Source organism: Protobothrops mucrosquamatus, unplaced genomic scaffold (genome assembly GCF_001527695.2).
Source record: "Protobothrops mucrosquamatus isolate PMUCROS unplaced genomic scaffold, P.Mucros_1.0 scaffold2782, whole genome shotgun sequence".
Lineage (NCBI taxonomy): Eukaryota > Metazoa > Chordata > Lepidosauria > Squamata > Viperidae > Protobothrops > Protobothrops mucrosquamatus.
Genome location: NW_015388819.1, coordinates 65,225 through 81,247, shown reverse-complemented (window position 1 = coordinate 81,247; position 16,023 = coordinate 65,225). Strand labels below are relative to the sequence as shown.

Genomic DNA, 16,023 nt, shown 5'->3' with positions numbered 1-16,023 from the left:
TATCTAATCATCTATCATCTAATCTATATATATAAAACTATCATCTATTTATCATCTACATCTCTAATCTGTCATCTCTTATCTATTCTAATGTATCAATTATCATCTAATCTATATCTCTATATAAATATCATCTATATCTATCTCTTATCTATATCTGTCATTATCTCTAATCTATTGTGTATCTTATCTATCTAATCATCTATCATCTAATCTATATATATAAAACTATCATCTATTTATCATCTACATCTCTAATCTGTCATCTCTCTTATCTTTTCTAATGAATTATCATCTAATCTATATCTCTATATAACAATCTATATCTCTTATCTATATCTATCGTCTCTATCTAATCTGTGTATCTTATCTTATCTAATCATCTATCGTCTAATCTATATATAACATCTATTTATCATCTATATTTCTGATCTGTCATCCCTCTTATCTATTCTAATCTATCATTTGTCTAATCTATATCTCTATATAACTATCATCTATATATCTCTTATCTATATCATCTCTATCTGTATCTAATCTATATCTAATTTATCATGTATCTTATCTAATTTATCATGTATCTTATCTAATCATCGAATCTACATACATAAAACTATCATCTATATCTAATCTGTCATCTATTCTAATCTATCATTTATTGTCTATATCTCTATATAGCTATCATCTATATCTCTTATCTATATCATCTCTATCTGTATCTAATCTATATCTAATCTATCGTATATGTAATCATCTATCATCTGTCTTTGTCCATCCATCCATTTCATCCACCTGTTTATATTATTTCTCTATCATTATCCATCCATCTCTCTCTATTATTTCTCTATGTCTATTTTATCTATCTATGTCTATCTGTCTATATCTTTCTATATGATCTATCTTTACCTGCCTATTTATCATTTATTATCTACCACCCATCCATCTCTCTTATTTCTCTATATATCTGTTTGTCTCCATCCTTCTCTATCTGTCATCTATCTATACCTTATATCTGTTATTTATTGTCTACCATCCATCCATCATCTATTATTTATGTGTGACTGGCTATGTCAGGGGTCTTCAAACTTGGCCCTTTTATGACTTGTGGACTTCAACTCCTAGAATTCCCCAGCTGAGGAATTCTGGGAGTTGAAGTCCACAAGTCATAAAAGGGCTGAGGAATTCTGGGAGTTGAAGTCCACAAGTCATAAAAGGGCCAAGTTTGAAGACCCCTGAGTTAAATCAAAAGCATTTAGGGATGCTGAAAGACTAGAGGGCTCTTGCAGCCTGGGGGATGAAAACTTTGAACATTCTCTTCTGGGCTCTCCGCTAGATTTGAGATGATGGAAGAAATAAAGCATAAAAATTACGATCTCACATTGGGGGAAACGGCGAAGCTGAGGAAGAAAGCTGAGCAAGAGGAGCATCAACATCTCATGGCCTTGAACGATGCCGAAAATAAGCGTTTACTCGAGCGGAGGTAAAAACAATGCACGCCTGCCTCATTCCACACATTAGACAGAATCACGGTCAGGAGAAGTGATAGTACTTCCCTCTACTGCACTGGTGAGGCCACACTTGGAATACGGCATCCAGTTTTGGTCACCACGATGTAAAACAGATGTTGAGACTCTGGAAAGAGTACAGAGAAGAGCAACAAAGATGATCAGGGGACTGGAGGCTAAAACATATAAGGAACGGTGGTTAGAATTGGGTATGTCTAGTTTAATGAAGAGAAGGACGAGGGGGGACAGGATAGCAGTCTTCCAGTATCTCAGGGGCTACCCCAAAGAAGAGGGAGTCAAGCTATTCTCCAAAGCACCTGAAGGCAGGACAAGAAGCAACGGATGGGAACTAACCAAGGAGAGAAGCAACCTAGAACTAAGGAGAAACTTCCTTAGTTAGAACAATTGATTAGTGCAGGGGTAGGCAATCTTGGCTCTTTTATGACTCATGAACTTCAAGTCCCATAATTCCTGAGCCAGCACGGCTCAGCTTGGAAACCTCTCCCTTTCCCCTCAGCATGGCTGGCTCAGGAATTCTGGGAGTTGAAGTCCACGAGTCATAAAAGAGCCAAGGTTGCCTACCCCTGGATTAGTGGGTTAGTGGAATAGCTAGTCTCTTCCTCCATCACTAGAGGTTTTCAAAACTAGATTGGGCAACCCTTTGACTGGGATGGTATAAGAAGGACTCCTGCCTTGAGCATGGGGTTGGACTAGAAGACCTCCAGGGTTCCTTCCCAGCCCTAGGATTCTATGATTCCGGCCCCTGGCGAGAAAAGGAGAAGAGAATATGTATTTCTCACATTTCTTCCCTCTTTCCCGCGCTAGGATGGAGCGTCTCCGGAAGGAGGAAATACAGGAGAAAGTCCGCAAGCTACAAATTGACCAAAACAGGGTGTCCCTTCAGGAGGAATTCCTCAAGGAGAAAGAGATGGAAGTGCTTCGCTTACAGGTAGGAAAGCCCCAAGGCTCCAGTCCGTCATCTTCGCCGGAGCTTCGTACAGGCATCCCTCGACTTAACGACCACAATCAATCCCTGAATTTTTGTTGCTAAGCGAGACACTCGTGAAGTGAGTTTTGCCCCATTCCACGACCTTTCTTGCCCCCGTTCTTAAGCGAATCACTGCAGTTGTTAAATGAGTAGGACGGTCGTTGAATGAATCTGGCTTCCCCATTTGACTTTGCTCCCCAGAAGGGTCACATAAGGGGGACATAAACGACCCCTGGGCGCACTGCGACCGTTATACAGTAGTGACCAAAATGGTGGAAACCTTTTGGGAAAGGTGTACAGTAGAAATGCCACCTTTGGTTAAGTTTCCACCCATTTTTCTTCTCATTTCTTTATAACTGTAGCCTTGTTCACTTAATAATCCTATTTTACATCGCTTTCCGGGCAACCAGTCAACTCTTTGAATCATTACTTTAATTTTATTACGTTTTGCAAGCTCACTAAGTGAAAGAACACAAAAAACCCCAACCGACTTGATAGCCATCACATAACACACTGACAAATGTCCTCCTCTCAGCTTCAATACTTGACATCAAGAACTGGATCCTACTGTGATCTGATTGGCTCATGGCCAAAACAAGATGATACCCGATTGGCTCTCTAAACCCTCATGCTCATTGGCTACAATCAGAGGAAGGAAAGCTACCTGAGATCCACCTGAGCAAGTTGTGCTTCCTTTTTCTGGTTCTTTGGCTGTAACTTTTCCTAGAATACAGTACAGATAATTGAACAAACTTTGTCGCCTTACATTCTTGATTAAATTATCTTTCCATTGATATATAATTTTATGGTAATACTCCCCCAAAAAAGTGGTGTTATTAGCCATCAAACCTCAAAAATACACTTTCCCCAAAAGGTTTCCACAATGTTGGCCACTACTGTAAATATGAGTAAGTTGCTGGGTGTCTGAATTTTGATCACCTGACCAACGGTGTTAAGTGTGAAAAAAACGGCCATAAAAGTGGTTTTTTTGCAGTGCTGTTGCGACTTCGGTCACGAAATGAACTGTTGAAGGCCGAGGACCGCCTGTAGTCCGTTTTAAACGTTAGTTGTTGTTTTAATGTTTTATCTTGTTGTTTTTCCTTTGGTTGGAAGCCGCCGAGCGTTGCTTCTTGGCGAAATGGGCAGCATACAAATTTAATAAATATATAAGCTCTCCTTCAGGTCCCATCTTAAAGGTCAACAGTCCGGCCAGCGAACCCAACAAAAGGAATCCTCAAGGCCGTCGAGTCCCAGCAAGCACAGCTTTATTGGGTACAGCATCTTGGAACTGAAGAAGCAAAACCAGCTCCCGAGTTTTTACAGCGCGAAAGCTTGCTTAGTTAAACATCAGATTCCCATGCCCCCACCCACCGGGCGTTCACATGGTTCAGTGATAATATTTCTTTTTGTTACGGGAACAGTTCACTTCTCCATCGATCACCTGCGTCAGTGACCTTGGCCATGTATTCAAGATGGACAGTGATTAATGTTTATATGTTACTTACTTGTAAGGGTGTAGGTCAGGGGTAGGCAACCTTGGCTCTTTTATGACTGGTGGACTTCAACTCCCAGAGTTCCTGAGCCAGCCATGCTGAGGGGAAAGGGAGAGGGTTCCAAGCTGAGCCATGCTGGCTCAGGAATTCTGGGAGTTGAAGTCCATGAGTCATGAAGGGCCCATAGTTCCCCCATGCTGGCTCAGGGATTCTGGGAGTTGAAGTCCACGAGTCATAAAAGAGCCAAGGTTGTCTACCCCTGGTGTAGGTCTATACTACTACTATTACTACTACTACATGATGATGATGATGATGATGATGATGATGATGATGATGATGATGATGATGATGATGATGAAGATAATAAAGTTGGAAGGGACCTTGGAGGTCTTCTAGTCCAGGGCTTTTCAACCAGTGGTACAGGTACCACCTGTGGTACATTGGCACCTGGCAGGTGGTATGCGACCATCCTAGAAAAGTGGTAGCAGGGGAGTGGAATGAGCTGAACCGGTGGCAGCAGCGCACAAGCCTGAGCGAGAGACGGCTGGAGCTGCAGGGCTGTCAGGGCTCAGCGGAAGCGCCAGGATCAGTGCCGCTTTCCAGCTGATCGGAGCTTCTTCGGGGCTGTCAGGGCTCAGCGGAAGTGCCAGGATCAGTGCCAGGCTCCAGCTGGAGCTCGGTGCTGATCCTGGCGCTTCCGCTGAGCCCAGAAGAAGCGCCGATCAGCTGGAATGTTGCAGCATCTCCAGGGTCTTGTGATTTACATTCAGATGCTTGGCAACTGATTCATATTTATGACGGTCACAGTGTCCCAGGGTCCTGTGAAGTGACCAAAACCTGCTGCAACCACCCAGCAGACGGGATAAAAACCAAACACCCCCCCACCCCACCCCCACTGCCTATCCTCAACAGAAATGCTCACAACAATGAAAACCTCGGACAGGAGGAAGAGCGCCGCCGGGCGGGCAGGCAGGCGTCTTGCTCGGCTGTGGCTCGGGGGGCACTTTTTTCAGTGCCATTGTAACTTCGAAAAGTCACTAAGCAAACTGTTGTAAGTTGAGGACTACCTGTACTTTATCACTTTTTTCCTTTTTTGGGGGGGGGGTCATCAAGTTTTTGATACCTTGCTAGGCGACTGGTGGTACTCGGATGTTGCCATATCCTAAAAGTGGTACAATGGGTGAAAAGGTTGAAAAGCCCTGTTCTAGTCCAACCCCCTGCTCAGGCAGGAAACCCTATACCATTTCAGACCAATGGCTGTCCAGTCTCTTTTTAAAAACTTCCAGTGTTGGAGCATTTATGGCTTCTGGAGGCAGGTTGTTCCACGGGTTAATTGTTCTAATGGTCAGGAAGTTTCTCCTTAGTTCTAGGTTGCTTCTCTCCTTGGTTAGTTTCCATCCGTTGCTTCTTCTCCTGCTTTCAAGGCGCTTTGGAGAATAGTTTGGCTCCCTCTTCTTTGGGGCAGCCCCTGAGATACTGGAAGACTGCTATCCTGTCTCCCCTCATCCTTCTCTTCATTAGACTAGACATCCCCAATTCCAGCAACCGTTCCTTACATACAGCTTGACTTAATCTGAGTTTGTTAGCCGCCCTTTTGCAAACGACGGCTTCAAATTAGAGGGAGGGTTAGAAGATTGCTTTTACAGTTTGTGTATTGGGTTTGTATTTATTTATTTATTTTGTAAGCCACCCAGGGAGTGAAAGAGAGCTGTCATTCTGCAATTAAATACATTTTATTAGGCCGTCTCTTAATTTCTCGTGAGGCCGAGCATGAAGCATAACCTTAGCGACACGCTCCAGTGTCGTTTAGCTTTGATCTCATCCTTGCTTTCTCCTTTCTGTCGATCCAGGAAGAATCCAGGAACTTCATCACTCTTGAAAACCTGGACCAGCGGATCGAGGAGTGCCTGAGCAAGACCCAGAATTACAATTTCGCCATCGACAAAGACGGGAGGATAGTTAAGAGGACATCCATGCCGTAACCAGCTCTCGGAGGGAGGGGGCCTTTCCATCCAGATCCGAGGTTTGCCGGGAGCGATTGAGGGATGGCATACGCTCCACCCCATCAGCATCACTACCCTCAAAACAGGGAGTGGCAGATAATTCATGCTGTCCAAACTGGGCGAATCTGGTTTTGCAACCTTTTGCAGGAAGAAAATGGATCTTCTTCCGAGATTTTGGGGTTTTTTTTTGGCATCTCATCCTCAGTCGTTCCTGCGTTTTTAAGAACTCCGTTCAGCTTTTGATCCTGTTTCCGTATGCGTGCAACCAATTTGCTCCTCAGTCTTTTTTTTTTTTTGAAAAACCATTGACCTATTTGCTAGGTTTCTCCGGATTGCTCGGAAATTAAACGCAATATTTTATTTTCTGGCTCTTGAGATGTTTATTTCTGCTCGTCTTGTTTTTCAGCACCCACCTGGGGGCTTGGGATGATGAATTCCTAAGCCATTTGGGACAGTAACGATCAATGCCAACCCATAAAACTTGTGCCTGCTACACAACTGGTAACTCACACAGATTTTTTCAGAACAGGTAGACTTACAGCCATTCTTTTAAAGTTACAGCGGCACAAAAAACAGCAACTTAGGAACGTTTTTCACGCGACCGTTAACAGCATCCCCGTGGCTCACGCAATCCAAACTTGGATGCTTGGCGCTGGTTGCAAAGTCAACGGGGAATCCAGAATCACTTAACAACCCTGTTACTACAGTAGTGGCCAAAATTGTGGAAACCTTTTGGGGAAAGTATATTTTTGATGTTTGGCGGCTAATAAAAAGGGGAAGTAGTACCATAAAATTATATATCGACGGAAAGATAATTTAATCAAGAAGGTAATGCAACAAAGTTGGTTCAATTATCTGTACTGTATTCTATGAAAAGTTATAGCCAAAGAACCAGAAAAAGGAAGCACAACTTGCTTAGGTGGATCTCAGGTAGCTTTCCTTCCTCTGATTGTAGCCAATGAGCACGAGTGTTTAGAGAGCCAATCGGGTGTCATCTTGTTTTGGCAATGAGCCAATCAGATCACAGTAGGATTCAGTTATTGATCTCATGTATTGAAGCTGAGGGAGGACATTTGTCAGTGTGTTGTGTGATGGCTATCAAGTTGGCTGGGTTTTTTTTGTGTTTTTTCATTGAGTGAGCTTGCAAAATGTAATAAAATTAAAGTCATGGTGCAAAGAGTTGACTAGTTGCCCAGAAAGCGATGTAAAATAGTATTATTAAGCGAACAAGGCTACAGTTATAAAGAAATGAGAAGAAAAATGGGTGGAAACTTAACCAAAGGTGGCATTTCTACTGTACACTTTTCCCAAAAAGTTTCCACCATTTTGGCCACTACTGTAACTTAACAACTACAGCGATTCACTTCACAACATGGCAGGAAAGATTGTTAAATGGGGCTTCACCGTTCAGAAGCTCTCAGAGGCCAAAAGATGTTAAATCAACAAACAAGTCACGAGAGGTCAAGAGGGAGAAAAAAGCTAATGTTCAGGAGCAAATCATTTCCAAAAGCACAGGACTATTTTAATTATTTCTTTATTTATCTTTCATTTATATACGTTTCTAGGCCGCCCATTCTTCCTCAAGGAAGGAGCTCTTTTCTTTTTTCATTTCTTTTTTTGAAGTTGTCCGGTCAGGATGCCAGCCTGAGAAAATTGAAAATAGGGTCTTGTGATCAAGAGATAGATCTCGATTGCATTTGCTTCGTTTTTAATTTTAAAAGAAGAATTACAAATAAACTGGATTTTCCTGAGCTGATAAAACTTCTCCGGTTGGAAACCAGATGAAAATACAAAAAACAAATTGTCGCACGTTGACTGAACGATGTAGATTATACACCTGCATTGACCTCCTTTTGATTACAGTAGTGGCCAGAATAGAATAGAATAGTTGGGAGGAACCTTGGAGGTCCTCTAGTCCAACCCCCTGCTCAGGCAGGAAACCCTATACCAGTGGTGGCGAACCTATGGCACGGGTGCCAGAGGTGGCACTCGGAGTCCTCTCTGTGGGTACACGCACCGTCTCCCCAGCCCCGCCTCCTCCCACGGCCCCCTCACCAGCAGCCCCCCCCCCGGAGAGTTGCCCCTGGGTGCGGCCCACATGAAGCAGCGGAGCCAAGGACATGGTAGCTGGGCAGCGGGGACAAGACTCCGCCCTTGCACCCCATTGCACACAGATGATGCTGCGGGGCACGGGCGGAGGGTATGGCTGCCGTGGCGCTGCTGGACTGCCTGGGTGATCTGTGGCGGGCCTTGGAGGTGGTGGGTGGCCCAGTGGGCAGGGCGAAGCGGGGACGTGGGTGGGGGGCAGTTTTGGGGCACTCGGTCTCTAAAAGATTCGCCATCACTGCCCTATACCATTTTAGAATAATAGAATAGAACAGAACAGAATTAATAATAGATAAGAATAGAATAGAATAGAAATAAGAAGAATAGAATAGAATAGAATAGAATAGTTGGAAGGAATCTTGGAGGTCATCTAGTCCAACCCCCTGCTCAGGCAGGAAACCCTATACCATTTCAGACAAATGGCTGTCCAGTTTCTTCTTAAAAACTTCCAGTGTTGGAGCATTCACAGCTTCTGGAGGCAGGTTGTTCCACTGGTTAATTGTTCTAACTGTCAGGAAGTTTCTCCTCAGTTCTAGGTTGCTTCTCTCCTGGATTAGTTTCCATCCGTTGCTTCTTGTCCTGCCTTCAGGCGCTTTGGAGAATAGCTTGGCTCCCTCTTCTTTGGGGCAGCCCCTGAGATACTGGAAGACTGCTATCATGTCCCCCCTTGTCCTTCTCTTCATTAAACTAGACCTACCCAATTCCATCAACCGTTCCTTATATGTTTTAGCCTCGAGTCCCCTAATCATCTTTGTTGCTCTTCTCTGCACTTTTTCTAGAGTCTCAACATCTTTTTACAGCATGCTGACCAAAACTGGATGCCGTATTCCAAGTGTGGCCTTACTAAGGCTTTGTAAAGTGGTATTAACACTTCACGTGATCTTGATTCTATCCCTCTGTCAATGCAGCCCAGCACTGTGTTGGCCTTTTTGGCAGCTGCAGCACACGGCTGGCTCCTATTTAAGTGATTGTCCGCTAGGACTCCAAGATCCCTCTCACAGTTACTACTATTGAGCAAGGTACCCCCTATACTATATCTGTGCATTTGGTTTTTCTTGCCTAAATGTAGAACCTTACTTTTTTCACCATTGAATTTCATTTTGTTAGAAAGCACCGTTGGGACAACCACGACCTGGAGGAGTGAGGATCTCCACAGACAAAATCCAATTGCTTACCAGTAAATGCGTCACCACTTTATCACTTGGGACTTTACGGTATGGGCAACCTCCTTCATCACAAAGTCTGCTCTCTTCAGAGTCCTGGGAATGAGAGAAGAGAAAAACAAGACAGTAGATTTAGGTCTGTCTTCCCTGAGTTGGCAGCCACTCAAAGTATTGGTCCACAGCTTCCGTCCTCTTTGACTAGCTGGCTACTTGGGGATAAGATCATTCAGTTTTAACACATCTGGAATGAGAGGTGGACGGATGATCTGGGCTAGTGTTGATGTACCTCAAAGTTTCTGGGCCATGCAATTTCTCGCTTTCCTCCAGGATACCAGCCGTGGGACCAGTGCTGGGCTCTCGTCAGTTGGATGCTGATAGAAAAAAGGATGCAGAATATCAAGAAGGATCTTTGGCACACCATGATGTGGTCTTCAGCCCCGCGATCTCTGCGGAATCTGGAAGGAAGGGGAAGAATGGAAATTTGTCATTTTTCTTGCCAAAAAATGGTTACTGTCAGCATTCGAGTCTCCACTCAGTAATATTAAGAGAAACACAATTATGGAGAGAATAGAATAGAAATAGAAATAATGAATAGAATAGAATAGAATAGAATAGAATAGAATAGAATAGAATAGAATAGAATAGAATAGAATAGAAGTATTAAAATCTATAAATAAATAGCTAAAAGAAAAAGAAAATAACATGCAGAGGAATATTTATACGGGATCCACCTCAATAGGTATTGTCCTTGGTGCTTTCTGAGCTTGGTGGTTTCCTTGCAGACATTTCATTACCCAACTAGGGAACGTCATCAGTGCAAGAAGGGAGTGTGGGAGGAGGAGGAGGAGGAGGAGGAGGAGGAGGAGGAAAATGACTGTGGGGCCCTTGGTGCTCTCTGAGCTTGGTGGTTTCCTTGCAGACGTTTCATTACCCAACTAGGGAACCTCATCAGTGCTAGAAGGGAGTGTGGGAGGAGGAGGAGGGAAGGAGAAGGAGGACAACTGTGGGGTCCTTAGTGCTCTCTGAGCTTGGTGGTTTCCTTGCAGACGTTTCATTACCCAACTAGGGAACCTCATCAGTGCTAGAAGGGAGTGTGGGAGGAGGAGGAGGAGGAGGAGGAAGAGGAGGAGGAGGAGGAAAAGGACTGTGGGGTCCTTGGTGCTCTCTGAGCTTGGTGGTTTCCTTGCAGACGTTTCATGACCCAACTAAGGAACCTCATCAGTGCTAGAAGGAGGGTTTTCTGCATTATCTATCTATTTCCTCTCCCTTTAATGTTCAGGAGGAAGATCTGGAGGCAGCAATGTGTACTGTGGGGGGGTGGGGTCCTGCTGCTTTCTGAGCTTGGTTGTTTTCTTGCACTAGCATTTATAATGTTCCCTAGTTTGGGCACTGAAATATCTGTAAGAAAATCACCAAGCTCAGAGAGTACCAAGGAATCAGTTTTCCTCCTCCTCCTCCTCCTCCTGGTTGGGGTATAAAAAAAGCATTTTAATTCAACTCAGGGAACTTTGCATCTTTGCAATCTTACATTGTCTGCAATTGCAATAAATATATGTGCCCATTTGAAAATCTAATTAAATAGAATACAATAGAATAGAATAGAATGCAGAATAGAATAGAATGCAGAATAGAATAGAATAGAATAGAATATAGAGAATAGAATATAAATAGAATAGAATGCAGAATAGAATAGAATATAGAGAATATAATAGAATAATAGAATAGAATAGAATGCAGAATAGAATAAAATAGAATAGAATATAGAGAATAGAATAGAATGCAGAATAGAATAGAATATAGAGAATAGAACAGAATAGAATAGAATAATAGAATAGAATAGACTGCAGAATAGAATAAAATAGATTAGAATATAGAGAATAGAATAGAATGCAGATAGAATAGAATAATAGAATAGAATAGAATAGAATGCAGAATAGAATAAATAGAATATAGAGAATAGAATAGAATGCAGAATAGAATAGAATAGAATAATAGAATAGAATAGAATGCAGAATAGAATAAATAGAATATAGAGAATAGAATAGAATGCAGAATAGAATAGAATAATAGAATAGAATAGAATGCAGAATAGAATAGAATAGAATACAGAGAATAGAATAGAATGCAGAATAGAATATAGAATAGAATAGAACAGAACAATGACTTTATTGACACTTTACATTAATCAGCATACATTAAAAGTGACATTTCATTGCCTACAGCTCTCAAAGGGTAACCACCTCCAATATACACTGCATAAACATGACAAAATGATGATGATGGTGATAATAATAATAATAATAATAATAATAATAATAATAATAATAATAATAATAATGATGATGATGCATATACTCACATACACACACACACATATAACTTCGTATCCCTCCCTTAATCCAAGTTGCTAAGAAGATGCGAATCTGAAGAGAAGCTTAGCAAAAAAAAAATCTGCTCACCTCCGATGGCTTTTTAGGTCCTCCTCCTTTGTGCTGAGATGTGATGGGTGCTCAAGCACTACGCTCTGGATACTTATAGTCCTTCCCATGCACTGGCCAAGTCATTGGTCACCCAATTTGATCTTTGCTGCCTCTTAGCTCAGTGGAAGTCTTTGAGCCTCCGGGATGCTTTGCTGACGCTGTGCAATGCTAAGACTCTTTCGCCAGTCTGCTTTTTTTGACCCTCTCGATCTTGGAACGACTTAATGAAAACATCCTTATAAAATATTTAGCCTCTGTTTCTCTCAGCTGGCCACTGGCCTAGACTGAGCTTGCAAGCTAAGCAAGATTGGCCGTGGGGAAAATTTGGATGGGACAATAGCAATAGCGCTTAGAGTAGACTTATATACCGCTTCACAGTGCTTTTACAGCCCTCTCTAAGTGGTTTACAGAGTCAGCATTTTGCCCTTGTAAGGTCCCTGGCCCTTACTTAAATTTGAGATACCATTAAAAGTCTAATCAGGCACCTCAAGCAGAGGCTTCTTGAGGAAATAGTGCTTTAATTGATCAAATAAAACAGCAAACAATCGGGAACGCTGGGAGAGTTACGTCCAGAAGTGCCACACCTTAGAAAGTTAGTAGCATTGCGTTATAAACTTTGTTAGCCCATGAAAATCAGACAACAGAGCCATTCCATCATAAGGAAGACATCAGTCATTCCTGTACACTCCCTTATTCCCTCCTCCAGTACATCCCATCTACGTACATGTTTTCCCACACTTGCATGAAATTTATCCTGGTCAGGATCGAACTGCTGGCAGTGGGCAGAGTCAGCCTGCAATACTGCATTCTCGCCACTGCGCCAGCACTGCTCTTGTTAGGGAATTCTACAATACAAGTCGTCCTGGACTTATAAGAGTTTGTTTAGTGACCGTTCAGAGTTACAACGGCACTGAAAAAAGTGAATCGTGACTGTTTTTCATGCTTACGACCGTTGTGGCATTCCCGGGGTCAAGCGATCCAACTTTGGACACTGGTAACTGATTCATATTTATGACGGTTTGCAGTGTCCTAGGGTCATGTGATCACTTTTGGTGACCTTCTGACAAGCAAAGTCAACGGGGGAGCCCAATTCACTTCACAACCGTGTTGCTAACTTAACAACTGCAGTGATTCACTTAACGGTGAGAAGAAAGGTGGTAAAATGGGGCAAAACTGTCTCGCTTAGCAACAGAAATTCCAGGCTCAGTTGCCATAAGTTGAGGACTACCTGTATTTTCTAGGTAGAAAGGGACCCCAGAAGAAGAGAATGGAAAAAACCAAACAAAAAAAAGAGACCGAGGTATTTCTGAACGCAAGTAACAGCAGTTGTTTAGGGCAGGGGTAGGCAACCTTGGCTCTTTTATGACTCGTGGACTTCAGCTCCCAGAATTCCTGAGCCACTACTGGGAGTTGAAGTCCACAAGTCATGAAGGGGCCATAATTCCCTCATGCTGGCTCAGGAATTCTGGGAGTTGAAATCCACGATTCATGAAGGGGCCATAGTTCCCCCATGCTGGCTCAGGAATTCTGGGAGTTGAAGTCCACGAGTCATAAAGTGGCCTAGGCCTAGGCCAGGGGTAGGCAACCTTGGCTCTTTTATGACTGGTGGACTTCAACTCCCAGAATTCCTGAGCCAGCATGGCTCAGCTTGCAAACCTCTCCCTTTCCCCTCAGCATGGTTGGCTCAGGAATTCTGGGAGTTGAAGTCCACGAGTCATAAAAGAGCCAAGGTTGCCTACCTCTGGCCTAGGCCTAGGCCGCTTTATGACTCGTGGACTTCAACTCCCAGAATTCCTGAGCCAGCATGGCTCAGCTTGGAAACCTCTCTCTTTCCCCTCAGCGTGGCTGGCTCAGGAATTCTGGGAGTTGAAGTCCACAAGTCATAAAAGAGCCAAGGTTGCCTACCCCTGGTTTAGGGTAACAGCAACAAACTAGAACTTCCTGACGTTTTAATTATGATCAAAAGAGAGGGGGGGGGAAGTCTCAAAACAGGAAGTGTTATTTACTCGTCATTCTTCTCTCCGTCCTCAATGGAAAACTTGCAAATCTAATTTTAAGCAAGGCCTCGGGCTAATTTTATCCCGGCGTGTCTCTTCTGAAATTGTGTATTTTAAAAAAAACAAAACACAGCTACCCAAACAACTGGTCCGTCAGAGGTCAGATGCCAAGACGCACGTCACGTCTCCTGTCTCACTGGCCATGGTCTCATCAGCCCACGATTTGATTGAGATGCTAAACAAACAACGGGCTGGATGGACAAGAGGCTGTTTCAGCTTGCAAAGGTAACCGTGGCGGCCAGACCCAATTCAGGGAACATGTTTTGTTTAGCGAAATTGGTTGCGGAAGCTTTTGTCACACAAAAATACAACACTGAAGCTCGGATGGCCTTGATGGTGCTGATGGATGACCTCTGGTGGGAACGGGATGGGGTGGCACATCCATCGATCCATCCGGGGTCTTCAGGAGAATCGGATGAGGTGGCCCATCCATCCAGCCGGCTTTCATGTGTAAAGTGGGACTAGAACTCGCCATCTCCTGGTGACTGGCCCAAAGTCACCCAGCCAGCTTTCATGCCTGAGGTGGGACTACCACTCGCCATCTCCTGGTGATTGGCCCAAAGTCACCCAGCTGGCTTTCATGGCTAAGGTGGGACTAGAACTCAGTCTCCTGGCAACTGGCCCAAAGTCACCCAGCCAGCTTTCATGCCTAAGGTGGGACTAGAACTCACTGTCTCCTGGTGACTGGCCCAAAGTCACCCAGCCGATTTTCATGGCTAAAATGGGACTAGAACTCATCATCTCCTGGTGACTGGCCCAAAGTTACCCAGCCAGCTTTCATGCCTAAGGTGGGACTACCACTCGCCATCTCCTGGCAACTGGCCCAAAGTCACCCAGCCGGCTTTCATGCCTAAGGTGGGACTAGAACTCGCCATCTCCTGGCGACTGGCCCAAAGTCACCCAGCCGGCTTTCACATGTAAGGTGGGACTAGAACTCACCATCTCCCGGTGATTGGCCCAAAGTCACCCAGCTGGCTTTCACGGCTAAGGTGGGACTAGAACTCCCCATCTCCGGGTGATTGGCCCAAAATCACCCAGCTGTCTTTCATGTGTAAGGTGGGACTAGAACTCGCCATCTCCCGGTGATTGGCCCAAAGTCACCCACTTGGCTTTCATGCCCAAGGCAGGACTAGAACTCCCCATCTCCTGGTGATTGGCCCATTCACCCAGCTGGCTTTCATGGCTAAGGTGGGACTAGAACTCACCATCTCCTGGCGACTGGCCCAAAGTCACCCAGCTGGCTTTCACGGCTAAGGTGGGACTAGAACTCCCCATCTCCGGGTGATTGGCCCAAAGTCACCCAGCTGTCTTTCATGTGTAAGGTGGGACTAGAACTCGCCATCTCCTGGTGATTGGCCCAAAGTCACCCACTTGGCTTTCATGCCCAAGGCAGGACTAGAACTCCCCATCTCCTGGTGATTGGCCCATTCACCCAGCTGCCTTTCATGTGTAAGGTGGGACTAGAACTCACTATCTCCGGGCAACTGGCCCAAAGTCACCCAGCTGGCTTCCAGATGTAAGGTGGGACGAGAACTCACCGTCTCCTGGCGACTGGCCCAAAGTCACCCACTTGGCTTTCATGCCTAAGACAGCACTAGAACTCACCATCTCCTGGCTTCTAGCCTGGTGCCTTTACCACTAGACGAAATTTGGCCTCCAAATATCCATCTAAACTGTACCTAGGACCTTGATTGTAAGTCTTCAAAGATGTGAAGATCTGCCAAGTAAGATGGACAATTTTGTCAGCTCTGTGTCCAGGCAGCAGGGCAATTGTTCCTTCCCAAGTGACCAGTGGTAACCAAACCAGCCCCAGGTGGAAACCACAGCTTGATAATGAAACATCTGTTGGGCTTCCAAATTCAAATTCATCCATTATCCACTTATTAAATCAGTGGTCTTCAAACTTGGCCACTTTAAGACTTGTGGACTTCAAATCCCAGAATTCCTCAGCCAGCCCTGAGGGCTGGCTGAGGAATTCTAGGAGTCGAAGTCCACAAGTCTTAAAGTGGCCAAGTTTGAAGACCACTGTATTAAATGAATGCCTTGATTGGAAGATGGAAATGAAAAAATGTCCTTAAGAACATCCAAGTGTAATCCAGGCTTTCTTCCCTCCCCACACAGGTGTGTTTTGAATCCTCCATCTAAAACAGGTCGTTCTCAACTTACTCGTTTAGTGACCGTTCAAAGTTACAACGGCACCGACAAAAAGTGGCTTAGGACCGTTGTTC

At 44.2% G+C, this 16,023-nt stretch overlaps 2 protein-coding genes across 3 annotated transcripts; one reads left to right on the top strand and one right to left on the bottom strand.

Annotated features, from left to right (window-relative positions):
* The first annotated feature begins 1,338 nt into the window (after positions 1-1,338).
* MRPS26 (mitochondrial ribosomal protein S26) lies at positions 1,339-6,347 on the top strand. Of its 2 annotated transcripts, XM_015825733.1 has the most exons (4): positions 1,339-1,480; positions 2,331-2,454; positions 5,837-6,009; positions 6,137-6,347. In XM_015825733.1, the coding sequence occupies exons 1-3, from the start codon at positions 1,341-1,343 to the stop codon at positions 5,966-5,968; spliced, it is 396 nt and encodes a 131-aa protein (XP_015681219.1). In that variant the 5' UTR covers positions 1,339-1,340; the 3' UTR covers positions 5,969-6,009; positions 6,137-6,347. The 2 variants fall into 2 exon arrangements, with proteins under 2 accessions (XP_015681219.1, XP_015681218.1); XM_015825732.1 differs by having other exon boundaries at positions 5,837-6,347.
* A 1,002-nt stretch (positions 6,348-7,349) lies between these two features.
* Positions 7,350-13,939, bottom strand: LOC107296388 (progonadoliberin-2). Its single transcript, XM_015825731.2, has 4 exons — positions 13,914-13,939; positions 9,545-9,713; positions 9,271-9,354; positions 7,350-7,403 (listed from the first exon to the last, which is right to left on the bottom strand). The coding sequence occupies exons 1-4, from the start codon at positions 13,937-13,939 to the stop codon at positions 7,350-7,352; spliced, it is 333 nt and encodes a 110-aa protein (XP_015681217.2).
* Positions 13,940-16,023: the final 2,084 nt, after the last annotated feature.

Excerpts from the sequence above, each read along its gene's own strand:
- MRPS26 (XM_015825733.1), top strand. The coding sequence starts at position 1,341 with ATGATGGAAGAAATAAAGCATAAAAATTACGATCTCACATTGGGGGAA. Across the intron at positions 1,481-2,330 it reads AAGCGTTTACTCGAGCGGAG|GATGGAGCGTCTCCGGAAGG; the intron begins GTAAAAACAATG and ends TTCCCGCGCTAG. Across the intron at positions 2,455-5,836 it reads TGGAAGTGCTTCGCTTACAG|GAAGAATCCAGGAACTTCAT; the intron begins GTAGGAAAGCCC and ends CTGTCGATCCAG.
- LOC107296388 (XM_015825731.2), bottom strand. The coding sequence starts at position 13,939 with ATGGCCAGTGAGACAGGAGACGTGAC. Across the intron at positions 9,355-9,544 it reads CATGGCCCAGAAACTTTGAG|GACTCTGAAGAGAGCAGACT; the intron begins GTACATCAACAC and ends TCTCATTCCCAG. Across the intron at positions 7,404-9,270 it reads AAGTGGTGACGCATTTACTG|CTTCTGAACGGTGAAGCCCC; the intron begins GTAAGCAATTGG and ends GGCCTCTGAGAG.